This window comes from Rattus norvegicus, chromosome 17 (assembly GCF_036323735.1).
Source record: "Rattus norvegicus strain BN/NHsdMcwi chromosome 17, GRCr8, whole genome shotgun sequence".
NCBI classification, from domain to species: domain Eukaryota; kingdom Metazoa; phylum Chordata; class Mammalia; order Rodentia; family Muridae; genus Rattus; species Rattus norvegicus.
In genome coordinates, this window is record NC_086035.1 from 22,813,665 (window position 1) to 22,830,646 (window position 16,982).

Here is a 16,982-nt window from a genome sequence, read left to right on the forward strand (position 1 = left end):
GCCTGCCCGCCCGCCCGCGGCTGACATTGTCATTCCACTGGAAATTAAGGCAGAATGGTAAGAGGCATTAAGATACACAGGCATTTGTTATATAAATCTCTCCTTCTTGTAAGAGCTTCAAAGTTTTCGCATTAAAATGTGAAAAGTAAATAAACAAATGGTTAAAAGCCACCTTGCTGTGGCAGAAGTCTCCATTTGTAGGTCAGAATGCTTTCATAGAAGTGCCAGCATGCGTAGATAAACTCAAGGCTCATTAGTAGTTCACTTTCAAAAGCTTTGGCTCCTCAGACAAATGGCCAGGTCCATGCTTAGAAATGAATCTCTGACTGTGCTGGAGTGAATTTGCGAATTTAAGTTTTATATTCCCCCAATCTACTTTCCCCCTAGTCTATTACTATCAATCAACTCCTTAAATAGTCAAAAAGAAAACTATGCACCTACATGTGTTGGGTACACTCATTTCATGCTGCACCTCAATCTCTTTATAACATTGTTATGTACATGGTTATGTACATGCTTATGTACATGGTAATGCTTTCTCAAGACATTAGCCTTTTAAACGTGTCCTGTTCTCATGTCCCTAGTTAACAGGTCCTTCCTCAATCACACCAATGAGAGAGCAGTAAATTGGTTAGAGGAGTCCATTTTGAGGAAGTACTGAGGAATCAGGCTGACTACTTCCTCCTCCGCCCACCTTGAGGGGAAGGAGGGCCTACAGGCCCGAGCATAGAGCCCTTAACTGAGCACTCCTCTCACCCCAGGGCTTACTTGAAACTGCAGAACTGCTCACAGCTCTCTGAAGCATACTTTGTCTCTCTCTGTTCCTTTCCCAGGCACCACTGATGTCTGAGCTCATGGAAAGGCACTCAGTTGTGACAGCTGTAACTTTCTTTAAATGCCAATAAATCTGAGCCAGAAACCCAGCAAAATTGGCTAAAGAGATGATTCGTCTTTACCAGAGAACCACAAAGATAACCAAACAACAACACAGGAAATGTGAGCTCAAAAGGAACACAGATAGTTTCGATAAAATCACCATTTTTTACAGATACTGCCATTTAAGTCAGATATCCCCATGAATAGACTGCTTTGCTGAAGAAAGCCCTACTTTGTAACGGACAGTATGGGAACCTGCCATCTTTAAAGACTCGTTACATAATGACCCGTAAACAAGAAGTAATGCCTTAACTACTATAGCCGTCGTGATTAACATAAAAACCATGAAAACTAAAAGTGCTTCATCACTAGGCCTTACACTTTAAATAATAAGGAGAAGCATGCTAAATATAATTTTAATGACTAATTCTCAGTAGTAGAAATGTTTAAAAATTTTAAATCTGAAATTTAATATAATTTAATATAAACAGTTAAGCTCTATTTTAAAAGATGGCTATTTGTGGCTAAAATCAGAAAATAAAATGAGTGACTATAAAATTTATTCTGTTATTATTTAAAATCCTTCTTGAATTTTTTTTTAACTCAAATGAATTTACTTGTGGTCACAAAAGTTTCTTTTTCTTCTTCAGTCCCAAGGTGTGCACTTTGAAAATATGTTATCTATTGTTATGGAACTATGATTTGGAGAATAAACTGTAAAAAGAAACAGTTAATCCTTTCAAAATGTTACTGTAACAAAGCATTTTCCTTAAAGCGTCTAGTGACAGAAAGAACAAATGCTCCAGTGCTGGAAGCTGTATCAGTCTGTGGAAGCTTCTTAGTCACTGGCGCTCCTGTGTGAAGTCATGCAGGAACCAGAGCCATGCGCATGCATCTCATACCTTTGGTCTTGAAGGAGAAGTTGCAGTAAGTGCAATGGTAGGGGCGAACATCAGTGTGGGTTCGGATGTGCTTCTTTAACATACTGGGTTTCTTACAACGGATTCCACATTCTTCACAAATGTACTTTCCTCTGCCCCTGCCTCGGACATATACATAGTCCTCATTTGACTTGTACCTAATTTAAAGGAGAGAGAAAGAAAAAGAACAGGGAAATTGGACACTATGTCTTTGAGAAAATACTGATTAAAATTCAACCTAGAAAACACAACCTTTAGACACAAATCTCCAATGGCTTTATGCACATTTAAGACAGAGAAGATCCCTAGTTTCTTCGTCATGCCTAAAGCTCTGACAGCTAATTCTACTCATAGCCATTCAATTTGAAGTTTAATTCTTAAATAGGTCCACAATTTTAGATCCCAGTTTGAAAGGCTTTTCATTGCTAAATTCAATCACACTGACTGGAAAGCCTGAACTACTCCCAAGCCTTGCCTGACATTGGCTTTTTAGCTTCTTCTTTCATAATCCCGGACACTGGCTCCTACAGCGTCTTGTACCAAAACAGAAGGACAGCAAAAGGCAGCCAGCGCACCCCACTAAGAGAGACTTCCAGCCAGGCGGTGCTGCATGTGCCTGTGGAAGCCAGGCTGACTCTCAAGCTAGTCGCAAAGGCCTACAGGATTCACAGTTTTTCCTGGTCATCAAAGTAGAATTACTTAACAGAATGCTAAGACATGTTGTTGAAAAGATTTTGTTAGAAAAAACAAAAACTAAAACAAAAACCTTTTAAATAAAAGCATCTCTGGCAGGTCTTCATTCGCACGACAGCAAATGTACATTTAAAAGGCGAGTTTAAATGTACATTTAAGAATAAAATATGTACTTGCCCTCCATCAAATATTTTAATTCTTCTTGGTTCACTTTTGATTAAGGAATTTTCTTTATCTTGCTCACTGTTAATTTCAGAGTCATCTTTATTGCTGAATTCAACTATTGTGGCCTTTTGATTACCTAATGCTCTCTGAAAGGGAAAAACAAAAAGAGAAACTAATTTCATTAAACTGGAAACAAACACTATAATGTTGTACTAGCAATTAACAAAGCACAGACAAGTGGTTAGCTCAATGAACTGGCATCCACAGAGGTGGCAGATAAGACCACCTGCTCTCTTTCCTCCAGTCCCCACCACCGTCCCTGATGCCTCAGGCGAACCGGTCACCTTTCCTGGGAGTCCAGGAACTTAAAGGAAATCCTTCTCTAACAGATTGAATAGTCTCTATGTTTTACTGGCTAACTGTGCCGTACTTTAGCTCTATTTCTTAAAGAATTATTTCCTTGAAGAAAGAACAATAGTTTCAGGTCCTCGAAGACACCACCAACGCCACCAAGGTGAAGCAGAAGCCTCACCTTGCCCCTCCCCTATTGCTTTGAAGCAGAACATAGTTTCTCTCTCTAGAATAGTTTTCAAAACTCCAATATTGGTTAGCATAAAAAGTTAGGTCAAGTCAAACTAAGAGTTGGGGTTGACAATGATAAAATCTTTGGGAAAAGGTAACAGAATGAGAAAGCATACATAGCTCTCTTAGAGTGAATACTGCCTTATAGCTGTATCAAGATTTTATGGGACTATCCACTTGGTCAAAGCCAAGTGTCACTAGCAAAGACTCGAACTCCTTCCAGTGCCTCCACATGGGGCACAAGAAGAGGTCCTTTCCTACAGTGGGACTCAACCAACCCAAGTGACTTCCTGAGACCAGAGAATGTGCACCATGGAAGGTGTGACTGTGTCCACTGGACAAGGACTGGAAGCCCAGCCATGGCTACAGTGTATAAGTAAAGGCTGCGGGCCGCTTCCACAGACGGGAGGAGGGTGATTTCTGACCTGCCTGCCTGTTCCCTTCCAGTCCCTAGGAGGCAAGACAGCCAGACTCCCCACACGGAACACACACACTTTCCTGGAGCAGACTTGACTACTTAACGATGGCCTTGTTTACTTCCTTTCCAAAATCAAACTCAACTTTAACATTTTAAGGGACATGGGTAGCATTTAAGAGATGGAACCTAGAACCTGCAGATGTTAGGCAAGCTCTTACTCCAAGAGCATGCCTCAGCCCTCATCTCCCCGTATCTTCTGCTCACTTTGCTACCATCAAATCTGGCTTCTACTTGCTAAAGACATCAGGGAGTTAAACGCCTCAAATCTGCATTTCAGCAGCCCCAGTGTGCTTGCCTACTCCATGACATCATGTGTATATGGTTGGTCCTCTGCTTCTGTTTTCACAGTATACTGTCTTCCTACTCCTTTCCATTTTGGATCACGGATTTATTCCCATATGGGTTATATACAACAGTCTGCAGTGCCCAGTCCTCCTGAGCCACTTGTTCATGGATTCAAGTCTCCAGTGACGAAATGTGTAGAGCCAAGACTCCACTCACTTGTATGGCAGCACTAACCTTAACAACTGGATCAGACCTTCTGAGTCGTGCTTGCTACCATAGTTTTCTGGGCTCTCCTCCTTCAAGGAAGAGTTTCTTTCTGTTTCCCAAGGAGGCTCCTCCATCCTCTCTCCATTCTCCTCCCTCTGAGCAGTCTCAGTCATTCCTGCATACTGACAGACCTTGGATAGACCTTCTACCTGCAGCCCTCTCCTGATTGGTGAAGCTGAGTACACAGCCCCAGTACTGCCAGGGCCTCTTCCATGGCACTGGGTACTTGCACTCAGTACTTAGGCTTTTTAACTTTCTCCTTGGGTTCTAGGGATGGAAGGGAATATCTTCCACACGCTCAACACTGAGGTACATGTGCAATCTGGGAGATCCATGCTCACAGGAAAATTGGGGATATAAACCAAGATCTCCTTATGTTCTCACGGGGAGGCACAGCCCAGCCAAGGTTCTAATTTAGGGTTTCTGGGAGCTGGGAAGTTAAAAGCAACAAGATCCCCATGTCGCTGGATGCCCCTTCCTTTCCTGACATGGGTTCTTCATCACCACATCCAGACTTTGTCATTGTTTTGCCAACTTTAAACTCCTTATAAAACCTCCTGTCCTGCCAGAGTTCCTGCAGTATTTTCTTATTTTCACAGGATTTAAAGATCTACTGATTTAAAGAAAATTCATTTATCTAAATATCTCTTGTTGCTCTTATCATCGGCTCTGCTGACCACCACCTTGGAGTGACTTCCCATATCCAAAACTACACACTACGGCCATGCTCGAGCCAGGCAGACCTCCACTGCAATGCTAGCACCACAGTATTTCATGTGCTTGTGAACTGCACACGTCAAGGAGGTCATCAATAATTCCGAATGACCAGAGCCTAACATAATGCCCTTGTTTATTTGATTGCTTAAATGATTTCCCCCAGTTTATACAGCCAACAAATCTAAAGAGAATTCCACAAATTACTCCAAATTACAATGTCATGACCTTAAATTATCCCATAAATCTTGATCAAATCAGCTACTAAGGGAACGAGCTCTTTCATTTATCTTTCTGTCAGTAACCCGTGACTCTCAGAGGTGCTCAGAATTTTGCAATGGGCATGGCAGGGGCAGAGCACCCTTCAGGAGGCACAGGACAAATCTCCTGATTCTCTGGATAGTACACAACAGAATACAGTCATCTCTGGAAACCTGCATCTTGGCTTTCCCAAGTTAGCCTTGGGAGACTGTAGCCATGCTCTTCTCTCAGCTAAGAACTCCTCAGTGAAGAGAAGAATCTAAGTGCTAACTCCCTGAGTAAAGTCAGCTGAAAGGAAAAGCACGAACAAACCAACAATCAGTGCCCTGCAGAAGTTATTGCTTGCAAAATATTTAGACAGAATCCCTGCCAGAATTGTAGGTGACTCTTCCCAGTGGGACTGCTGGGGACAGTGTCAACTCCCATCTAATAATCACATAGTACAACTTGTCACTCACAATTAAAATACTTATTGTAAGCAAGACACTTAAAGGTGTTGAGACCTGTTGAAACTAATTTGCACAAACAACATTTGAAGATAAATTATATCTCAAGTACCTTGCTTAAGTTGTTTTTCCACTTGCTTGAATAGACCACTAAATCTGACTTTGAATGGGTGGTTATTGCTTGGCAATACAGTGACTTTCCTGTCTTCTGTTTAGAATTCAGAAGAGAAAGAGCAACTTTTGTGGGCAAACCGAGTGGATTGGGGTTACTGGGGCTCACTGTCCACCCCGCATAGGCTGACGTTTTCTGGTCACTCTGAGCCAAGGGCAATGACTTCTGTCTCAGCAGGTAACACCATGTAAAGCTAGTTGCAGTCTTGAGGCTGGGGAAAGATGGCTGCTGAGTGTCTGAGCTGCTCAACACTGAGAGACCAGGGATTGGAGGCTGCCTTTGCCCTTGGATGACTTTGTTCTCTTCATTTTGAACCCCTGATGACCCCTTTTCCTGGTTGTCGTCTCTAGATTTCAAAGGCAAAACACAGGCACTTTCCAATGGGATGTGTGAACTTCCCACTGTAGGAGTCAGTGACGTGGACAACTTGGTATTTTTAAACTCCTGGAATTCACTGACATGGTCTGGGACTGCAAACATAGAGTGTCTGGATGACAGACTATCGGTTGATAAAACCTGAGTTGAGTCAGCATTCCTGCTGCTCTTTCCAGAGGCAGAACCAGGGTCCTGCTCTAGTGCCGTTCCTTCCAGGGGTTCCACAGTGCAGAGCTGCCGTACCAGCACTGGCTTCTTCTGCTTATGGCCCTCATTAGCTCTTGAGCTTGGCAGCTCCAATGGTCTAATGTTTGTGCTACAAACAGCTCCGTTCTCATCTTTAGCTCGTTTCTGATGCTTTTCCATGGCAATGTCTAAACTGTTTGCTGGGGAAAGCATCCTTTTACTCGAGGCTGAGGATTCTTGTTGTGGGGAGAGTCTACCAGCAGACACTTTCTGAACTGTCGCCGAGGATTCTGAAACTGGAGCGTTTTGGCCCATCTCTGAGAGAACAGTTTTGCACGCAAGATCCTTCTCCGGTGTTGGCAATGCATTCTGGAGATAGTTCTGTGATTTTGGCATGGGATTTTGTTCTTCACTGACTGGCACTATACTTTGATTAGTTTGGCAAATTGGCGTGTTGGACAGATCGTGGGTCACTAAGATCTGCGGCAGAGATGTGACAGTAGAGAGACAGTACACTGGGACATCCCTCGGCTGGAGCACAGGCAGCACAAAGGAAGGCAATCGCTTCTGCACCTGATCACTCGGTAGCCCAAGCTCCAGCGATGGCAGAGGGTAGGATTTAGACACAGGATCGACTGCTTTGGCTGACAGTGCTACTGAGGCTGTGCAGGGATCAGCTGCAGTTTGATCCGGAAGAACTGGATTAGGTAAAGAATGCAAAGGACTAGAAGAGCAACCCCGGCCTGACGTGAATGCTTGACACTGAAGCTGGTACTTGGGAGCAAAGCTACCGTCGCCTGTAGAAGACGTACCTGCAGGGGGAGGTGCACCTGGCTTGCCACCCTGCACAGACACTGGCAGAGGCAGTGGTGTGTTTTGGTGACTAAGGGGCATGTTGGTTTTATTTAATAAATGGGCACCAAAAAGTTGTTGAGGAGGAAAGGTGTCAGTAGAGCTACAACTTGACATTTCTGCCTGTAAATCCTTAGCCAGGGCCTGGGAGGGCACAGTGTGTGCAGGAAGGTCAGCAGAAGCCACATCAGGAGGCCTCAGGGCCTGCAGTGGGATTGCATTCACACCAGGGAGAACAATAGTCTGGAGAGCTGATACACTGCCAGGAGACAGGGGGCTATCCGAAGCTATGTTCAAAGATATCTGCCGGGTCAGGGGACCTCGCCTCCTTTCTAGAAGGGGCACATGCCCAGTGCCCCCAACACCAGATGGGGAGTTGGAGGGCTGAGGCTCAACAAGTGCTGGCACCACATGGGAAGGAGCAATGCTCCCGCAGTCGAATGACTTACTTCGGAAATCAGAGACCTCCATCAGTGTGGGCACGCAACTGATCTGCTCGGATGCCGCCCGCCTCATCTCCCTGTGACTCCCAGGGACACTCAGTGTGTTTGAACCCAGCGGAATAAAAAGAAACTCAGCTTTGCTTGGAAAGTCAGTTTTGGGGGACAGCTCTACTTTAGAAATGTCTTCTACATCTAGGGAGGCGGAGAAGCTGGATGCATGGGACAAGCTGCTTTCTCTGCTGAGACTCCGGGAGAGTGTGGACTCGAAGCTTGACTCGGTTGAGGAGTGCTCTATCTCAGCCAGCCGGAGCCTTTTCTTTTTGGGTGGCAGCTTCTCTGTCGGCAGCTTTGATAAGGTCTCACTGCGCTGAGGCCAAGTAAATTTCTCTGACTTTTCTTCGTCATGACTCTGGGCTTCTAGGTCCCGGTCTGGCTCTTCAGTGACCAGAATTTCTGGGACCTGGATGTTGTGCTGCCGGACAAGTCTCAAGGGCTGCCCTAACACAAAGCGCTCACTGGGAATCTTTCTAGCACTTTCCCGTGACAGTGCTATCTGATGTGTGGCATCCCGAGGTGGGTGACCTTCCTCTGGGGGCATCCCTATCACTTTCAGGGCCCCAGGCATCCCAGCTCTGCCTAATTCCTGTAAAGAGAAGGCGGTGCCTCCTTCCAAGGGCTCCAGCTTGTCGAATGAACTGGGCCTGCTCAGGGAGTTGGTGTGCTGGATGACTGAGATGCCACCCGCTTGTCTCTGCACCTCGATCCTGTCCTGAGTTGCGGAATTCAGCTGCTGTTCAACCACGGGGCATTGCTTCAGGGGCAAGGCCTGTTCAGGGACCCTGGCCACAAGCTGAACAGGCGAGCTCTGCAGCTGGACGCCCCTGTGTGCCTGGTCACCTGCTGTGGCAGGGGCTTGTTTGGACGGACTGGGAGCAGACCCTGGAACTGGCTGCAGCTGGAGGGCTTCTGCGCTTTCTGGGGACCGCCCGCTCTCCCGAGGCTGCAGGTCCTCATCATCGCCTACGCTTTTCATTTTCCTCCTCTTTCTTATCTGGGGTGTCTGCTCCCACACAGCCGTGGGAGCGGCAACTCTGTAGTGGAGAACCTGGGGTTGCACCCCACCAGGTGCCAGGCCGTGCTCAGGCTCTCTCGCAGCCACCTTCGTTTTGGGCCCATGTAACTCTGAACAGTAAAATTTCTTATGATTCTCGAAATTCTCCAGTTTCCGGTACCTGTTTCGACAGGTTTCACACTCAAACATGGTCCCTCGTCCTTGATGTGACTTCTTCTTCTCTAGGTGAGGGGTGTTCGCTGCTTTGCTCTGCACTGGCCCAGGCTCACTGGAGGCTGGGCACCCTTGACAGCTCTCATCCACAGACTGCCCAGAGCCCAGAACGTGATTCTCACTGGCCGTCGAGTCTTCCACTGCCGCCTGTCTGACCAGGGGACGGTGATGTCCACTTGGGGGCATGGATGGGTTGGGTCCCGACACAAAGACATCATCATAGAAGGTGCCAATTTTATCATCAAATGACTGGCTTCCTCTCAGAGGGGGAGGGGGAGGAATTATGTTTGCAGGGACTGCTGAATATCCCGTGGTTGGCATGGAGTTACTTCTCGTGATAGGCAGACAGTCCAGGGAAGGGACAGACAGGAGGAACACCTGCTTTGACTTCTCGGTCGGGGTGAATGGGGACTTTGGTATATCAGAGCTGGAACTTGTTCTCCGTCCCATTGGCTTCAGGTCGAACTGGAAAGAATCTTTGAATATGTATGACTTGGGGGAGTCGATGCTTCCCCGTCTAGAAAGCGAGGTTCTCCGGGGCTTCACGCTATCCAGTTGCTTATCATCAACCAAGGCTTCATTGTCTGAGATCAGCTTGGAAATCCTTTCCTCCAGAGTTTTGGTTGCCAAGGGTGGGCGCATCTGGCCTGCTACAACTGATGACTTCTCTCCGGGGGCCAAAGCAGCAGGTGCTGGAGCGCTGATTCGAGGCCCTGCGGGCCCACTGTTCTTAGCTGGGTCTGGGTCTGTGGTGGGAAAAGTTCTGGCAAACGGAGTTGGAGGACTCATGGCTTGATCAGCACTTTCAGAACGTGAAAAGTAGCCAGAATCTGTACTTCCTAAGCTCCGTGGGCTCAGAAGCAGCTTTCCCTGCTGTTCCTGGGGGTCGTCTGTGGCCTGCTGCCTTTGGAGCTGCGCATGAGCTGCTCCACTGTGAGGCTCTGGCTTCCCTTCTGACAGAGTCACATCCCCTTTCTGATGGCACGTCTCATCTGTCTCTAGGGATGACACACCAGCTGAATGTGACAGTCTGCTTGCAGCATGAAGGTCCTTCTGGCTCTGTGTGCTAGGGAGTTCAGGCTTGGGACTGGCCACCTGCACACTGTCAGTTTTTAAGGGGGACATGCTTACTGGGTGGACCACAACTTTTGGTAACTCTGTCAGGGCTTGTGACTCTGAAGGTCTGTCCTGTGAAGAGAAGCCACTGACCACATGATCTGCACGGCTTGCAATCGATTTGGGTAAAGCTTCGGGATCTGATGGCATCTTCATTATTTGCACAGGCTGAAGGTCCCTGACACTTGGGTCATTCTGTCTCCCATCTCCAGGCCCCTCTTCATCACTCTCCCCACTGTCTTCAATATCCGAATGGACACTAAGTGCTTTGGGGCACTCTTGGGACAAGAACAAACCACCAGCCTCTGGTTGTAAGACAAGACCCAGTTTGATAGTGTGTGCGTGGGATTTCTTGTGCTTATACAGATTACTTTTAGTCTTAAACGAAAACCCACAAGTCACACAGGGGTAGGGCCGCTCTCCAGTGTGGGAACGGATATGCTTTAAAAGCACGCTGGGCTTTGCACATGCCCTATTGCAATACTCACAGATATATTTGCCTTGTTTTTTGGGCTTTTGATCTCGCAGAAGAAGATTGCACATTTGTTCAACACTTTGACTGACAACAGAAGCAACATGGGTTGAGCTGTAAATTGGCCCTGGGGGTGACTGTGTGGAAGTGGCAGGGCTTACTGAGGAAGGTGACACAGAATCCATTTGCTGGTGTGGAGGAGTGACCTGAGTTCGACTGGAGGGAGAAGCGAGACCTACAGTGGATGTCATTGCTATATTATAGATCGGCTCAAGTTTGGTGTTCTCATGGGTGTGCGGGTTCGTCAGTGATCCTGCTAAGCCCAGATGCCCCGGAAGCTGCGGATTCTGTTGGCCAGGTTTGGGAACAAGGTGGTCGTATTGGCTGTGCAGGTGAGAGACACGCTGAGCTGCCACTTGCTCACTCTTCTGAGTGGAGGCCACAGGTACTGGGTATGAGGTACACGGAGAACACTGCGATTCGGCAACCAACTCTGGAGACGCAGGATTGGGGGCATCTAAGGAGCTGTTCTTTAACTTAGAAGGGGATCTGACAGTTCTATTTGGTCTCGGTTTCTCTGTCTTAACTGCACAAGACGAGCCCTTTTGTGACAAGGTGCTCAATTCTGGCTCCATTGCTTTCAGTAAGACATCGAACGCGGTGCTTGTGTAGGAGGGGGGTGTGGTGCTACAGCACGGAGAGCTACATTCACTATTGTCAGTCCTGGTTTTACTGGAGGAGGAGCTGGAGTCCCGCTGTCCATCAAGGCCGCTGAGCCTGGCTGGGTCTGAGCCCTCAGATCTCCATCTCCGCAGTTCTGACCTGTGGTGGGGAGATGAGGCTTTTTTGGGGGAGACCGAATCTCCAGATTCTGAGGCCTCAACAGTCATCCCCGGTGTTTCTCCATTTTGCTTGGTAAATTGCCTCCCCTGTTTAACAGGGACACAGTTGTGTTTCTTGTGAGACTCCGGTGCGCTCTGGAGAGCACTGAACAACGGCTCTTCTGTGTTCTGCTTGTGTTTTGTCTGAAGAGGATTTCTCAGGGGGGATTTCGGTATTTTTTTCAGGTGATTCTCGGCAACAATCTTTTTTCGTTTCACACCTTTAAGAGACTCAGAAGCTCCTTTAACACCAGCCTCTAAGATTTCTGTAAGACAAAGAAGGACATTGGTTGGTAAAATTGTGCATGTCATAATTGTTTAAAAACTAAGATTAATATCAAAAGGGTGAGGAGCTTCCTTTAACAAAGCTGTGTCCTGACACTGTGGACATTTTAAGAAGATTTGCAATCCAATTCCATAGAAACACTAATATTGAGATCATGCCGAGCTCTTCTGGACCCAGGAGGAACCTAGGTCATAGAACTACATATTTCACAAGTGGATAATCTTCCCCCCGGTGCTCATCAAACTGCGGACTCTACTCACACCACACTCTGAGAAAGGCTGGCCAAGGAGAGACAACTGCACCTTCCTAGAGGGGTGACTGACTACCACGTTCACTGACTTTATGGACCGCTCCCCAGCCTCTGTCCAAAGGATGCTGATATTTGTATTAAGGCTCCCATACAGTAATAACACAGGAGTGAGATACCTTTCCCGGTCCTGACAGCGTGGCCAGGGGGATCAGGAAGTGTTGTGACCACAGAGATTACATCAATGAACAGAAAGTTACAAAAATAAAGAAACACTCATTTGTGGTTTCTCGCCTAAAACACGAAGTCCTAAGATTGTGATAGTTCTTGGTTAAATCACCAATGTAATAGAACAAAAACATCCACTACAAACACTTCTCTGCATTTATGATGAATAAGAAGTGAAGTAGACATAAAGAGCTAGACATACAAGTAAAAACCACTACAATAAAGAAAACACTGACCTCCTTTTTAGCTGCTTTGGAAGCAAATCAGCTTAAACATCATGGACTGTCCACAGACTACTATGTACTGAAGTAAGGATTATTTGCCATTATTCTGTCTGTTTTGATTTGTTGCTTCCTTGGGCTTATACACAGAAATTATTCCTCTATACATCACTTATTTTAGAAAAGCCAAATATTTTAATTCATTACTTTCACATGGCTGCCACAATGTACATATATGAAATTCATACTGGACCAAAACATTACACTGTAATAATCACTTGGCTTTGATGATGATGCAAATTTACAGAAAATGTTCTATTCCTTTTGTGGCAGGCGTGTCCAAGCTCTTGTAGATACTCTCAGTAAAAGGAAGATACTGGCTCCACTGGACACCTTTCCTTCCCAAGGGCAGGATGGGAAGGCAGGGGCATCCATCAAGCCCTGCAGTGAAGTATCTCAGAAGTACTGGCTTTTTTCTAGAGTGGTGCAGAGAAAGCCTTTTGTATCTTCCAGTCACTCTTTCATGGCTTCCCCTCATGATACACACAACTTGTTCATGTCGTGATTTGTTCACGGCACTCTCTTAAGCTATCAAACAAGGGCAACAAACTGAGAGTCAATGATCAACCTAAGTGGGTAGATCCCCCCCCACACACACACACACACTTTCCAAAAGCCAGGAGGTGAGCTGTCACAAAAGAGGAAACCATTAGATGACAAAAATAACTCTAAAGGCAAGGATGAGAAGTCACTTTGTGGCCTGGTCTGTGGACCTGAAACCCTGCCTCCACACCGAGTCTTACCAAAGACCCGAGGGGTACATATGCTAATCTTACTATTTCACGAACTTTCCAGAATGAGCTGTTTTTAAATTGCTCATAGTTTTTAAAGTAAGATCTTGCTGTGTAGCCCAGGCTGTCCTGAACTTGGGATCTTACTGCCTCTGCCTCCTGAGTGCTGGGATTACTGATTTAGGCACCATGCCAGACTCTTTTCTTGTTGTTTTAATTAAATGGTGCCTGCCATTACAAAGAACCACTCTGTAGGAGAACACTCAACATTATGTTGTTTTAAGTTAAAGTAATACATTTTTGGCTTTTTACAGATGAAAAGCTGGCTGTAAAGTGCAGGTGGTCTTTAATCTAGCACCCAGGAGGAAATATGTGCCTGAGGCCATCTTGGGCCACACTCTGACATTTGAGAAAATAAGACAATGTCTAAATATTTCTACTTATTTATGATATTTCTGGAAAAAAAAACCCTATAGTTAAGGATTAGAAAAATATTGTGAGCTACATGTTCTGATTTCCATACACCCTGGCCCTCTATAACTTGCCATTACATTTCATACATGTCATTACATATGTAAAGTTTTTTATTGTCAATTCTTCACGTGTAACTTTAATTTTAGTATAGTGTAGTGTGTGTGTACACCTGCATCATATGCCTATGTGTGGGTGGACCTGTGTCATAGGCCCATGGTTCTGTGCACATCTGTATAATATACTGATGTGTCTGAGTACATCTGCCTATGTGTGAGTGCACCTGTGCTGTATGCCTGTGTGTGTGTGTGTGTGTGTGTGTGTGTGTGTGTGTGTGTGTGTGCACCTGTGCTGTCTGCCTATGTGTGTGTGTGAGTGCGCCTGTGCTGTATGCCTACATGTGTACTTGTGTTGTGCACCTATGCATGTGGATGTGTATGGTACCCCTGTATGTTCTATGTCTATGTGTATGGGTATGCCCATAGGAACAATCTGAAGACAAGAGCTTGCAGTGACTGTGTCTTCCTCTACTCCTCTCCACCATAATTTTTAAGGCAAGGTTTTTCACTGAACCCAGATCTTATTTTTGAGCTATATTAGTGAGCTGACAAATCTCCAGGACCCTCCTTTTTTTGCCCTCCAGAAAGTGATCCTCCTGCCTCAGCCTCTTGAGTGTGAGATTATAGGTATGTGTCCCCAAACCTGACTCTATTTGCATCTGAGTACCTAATAAACACTTCTTCCCTTCAAAGCATTGCCTTCTCCTTTGCCTTCTGGCAGCTTAGTCTACTTAGTAAAACTTTTCTTCTAATGTATCTCCCAGCATACTTTCTTACACATTTTTCTTTGGGGACAGATTCGTTTCTTTAATGCCAACCACTCCTTATGAGTCGCCCTCACTGCTTTGACTTCTCTTCCTTTTCTTTGATTTCTTCTGTTTGGTTTTTCTGTAATCCCATAATGCTTTCCCTTTACACCAACAATCCCATTCTCAAACTAGTAAACTCTAAACTGCTTTGATTCATTCTCATTTCATCCCATTTCATTCTCTGAAGCTCAAGTTCTTGTTATAATAATATTTATGATGCCAACTACAGCACACACGGTCACACTCGGTTTCCACTATATTGTTTTCTATCTTTCATGTTCTCCCCGTCTCTCTCTGGCCGTGGAGATGGAGGGGCAGTCCAGTCACTCAGGGACACATGCCTGGCCTTTTTTCAAGCAGCACTCATTCCTTTTTGATCCTGCCAGATCTCTATCATAGGAGCTTGGAAGGGGACAAGGTGACAGTGCTGCTACTGACAGGGCAGGAGGGAGATTTCTCAGAGTGAGGGGTTGAGTGTGCTTGGAGGGGCACAGAGAGATTCCTTCAGGGCTGTCAGACTGAAAAGTGATGGCAGTACGCTTAACAGAGGCAGAGCACAAAGCCCAAGAACAGTTTCCAAAAGTTCTACAGAGGTTTCCTGGCTTTACATGGGAGCCCTGAGCTAGTTGGAGGGTGGAGTAGGGGGTCCCTTCACTTGGCATTCCACAGAACCCACCCAACATACGTATATGTGCGGACTGTGAACCGCAGGTGGAAACTCAGGACAAGTCATTTTCAGTAGGAAAATGGTTAGGCCGATTATAGCAGTGCCAGTTACCATAACATTACAGAACCATTTAAAACAATTACTACGATTACACAGCAATCTGAAGATTGTGATACATGAAGTATACAGGCACTTTCTTTTCTGTCCCTAGAGAAAGGTCTGGGCTAAGAGGCCGAAATGTGGGAATACATAGTGAGAGCTGTTTTTGTAAAAGTAAATAAATGACCAGCCAAAGAAAACATGTTGTGGAGAGAAAGAGAGGCCTGGATAATTGCTATATTTAAGGCTGAGCTAGGAGCAGGAAGAAACAAGGTAGGGACTGGAAAGAAGCAATGAATCCTGTGACAGAAGAGCCTGGGCACCTGGCTTACAAGTTCACACCAAAGCTCCTGTGGCCGAGGGCGTTAAACATACATGGTCGCACGAAGGAGAGTAACCGGCTTGTGGCCATGGGAATGGGGAGGATGGCCTCATGTCTGAAAACAAGGTCAGTGGGATCCAGGAGTCAAATCCATCTCCACCATGGGGAAATGTGGGAGGAAGCGTGAGCTCAGGGGCCAGCTAAGCCGGAACTTCCCGGGAAGCTGGACATGAAGGGGAAAGCCCAGATGTCTGAGGGTGAGGGCTGAGGGTGCGTGCAGACAGGAAGCTCCCCTCAGTAGAGAGGAGGAGACTGCAGCCACAAGACAGAGAACTAGGCAATCAAATGCATGGCGAGGAGGCACAATCAGGAAGCTCGGGAAGAGCTGACCACTGGGGATGAAGACAGGGCAGGGTGGCTTTACAGGGACAGTGGCACATCTCTGACTCACTCCTGCGTAGGGAGCAGAAGGAAGCGCTTTCGAGTCAAGGGGGTTTCATGAACATGGTGTTTACAACAGAAAACAGAAACCGTGTTTACAACACACACGGGGACCGAGTGCAAGCCGTGCTGCACACAGACCAGCAGACCAGGAGCACATGGTAAAGGCATTCTGCCGCAGCAGGTCCTCGGCCCTGAGTTTACAAGGCAGCAGAGGTGGGGATTGGCACAGCAGAGACAGGAAGCCACAGCAGCTCACTGCCAAGCTCTTCCTTCCCTCCAGGAATATGATCCAGAAATACATAATCAAGTAATGTTAGTGTGGTGTTGGCTGCTTAAATCTCACCCAGCTTCCACCGTCCATCTACTCCATTCTTACAGAACTGAAAGAAAACTAAACTCTCAGCCCCGAACTTTGTATTGGGAAGTAATTCAGAATTCAACAGCAAAGGCAAACCCAGAATAGAGACACAGCCCAGTTAGGAAGCCGCTTAGCATGCAGGCATGGAGTCTGAATCCCCAGAAGCCACACTCAGGAAAAGAGAAGGGGGGAGGAGAGGAGGGAAGAAGAGCACAGGGGAGGGGAGGGGACAGTGTGACAGTGCATGTCGGTCATCTTAGCACCAGGGAAGTGGAGGCAGGAGAATTCCTGGGCTAGTCGGTTAGCCTTGCAGAATCATGCATGAGCTCCATGTTTGGTGTGTAAACAAATAAAAAAAAAAAAAACTGTCTCAGAAAACAAGAATGATCCAGGAAGAAAGCCAATGTCAGTGCCTGCCCTCAGTGCATACATGCAATGCACACACATGAACACATATATCCATCTACAACCCTCCCATACATACGAAGGCAAAACAAAGACCAAATGAGGA

The 16,982-nt window shown here is 46.3% G+C and overlaps 1 protein-coding gene across 7 annotated transcripts in view; it reads right to left on the bottom strand.

Moving 5' to 3' along the window:
- Hivep1 (HIVEP zinc finger 1) overlaps nucleotides 1–16,982 on the bottom strand; it is a 129,505-nt gene that overhangs the window by 22,810 nt on the left and 89,713 nt on the right. For 4 of the 7 annotated variants that reach the window (XM_039095309.2, XM_039095308.1, XM_039095310.1 and 1 more), the window contains 3 exons: nucleotides 5,800–11,735; nucleotides 2,667–2,800; nucleotides 1,779–1,954 (listed from right to left, as the gene is read on the bottom strand). In XM_039095309.2, coding sequence (XP_038951237.1) covers nucleotides 1,779–1,954; nucleotides 2,667–2,800; nucleotides 5,800–11,735 — 6,246 coding nt within the window. Of the gene's footprint in view, nucleotides 1–1,778; nucleotides 1,955–2,562; nucleotides 2,801–5,799; nucleotides 11,736–16,982 lie in introns of those variants that run through there. The other 3 variants (NM_001105751.2, XM_063276030.1, XM_063276031.1) reach the window with 3 other exon arrangements.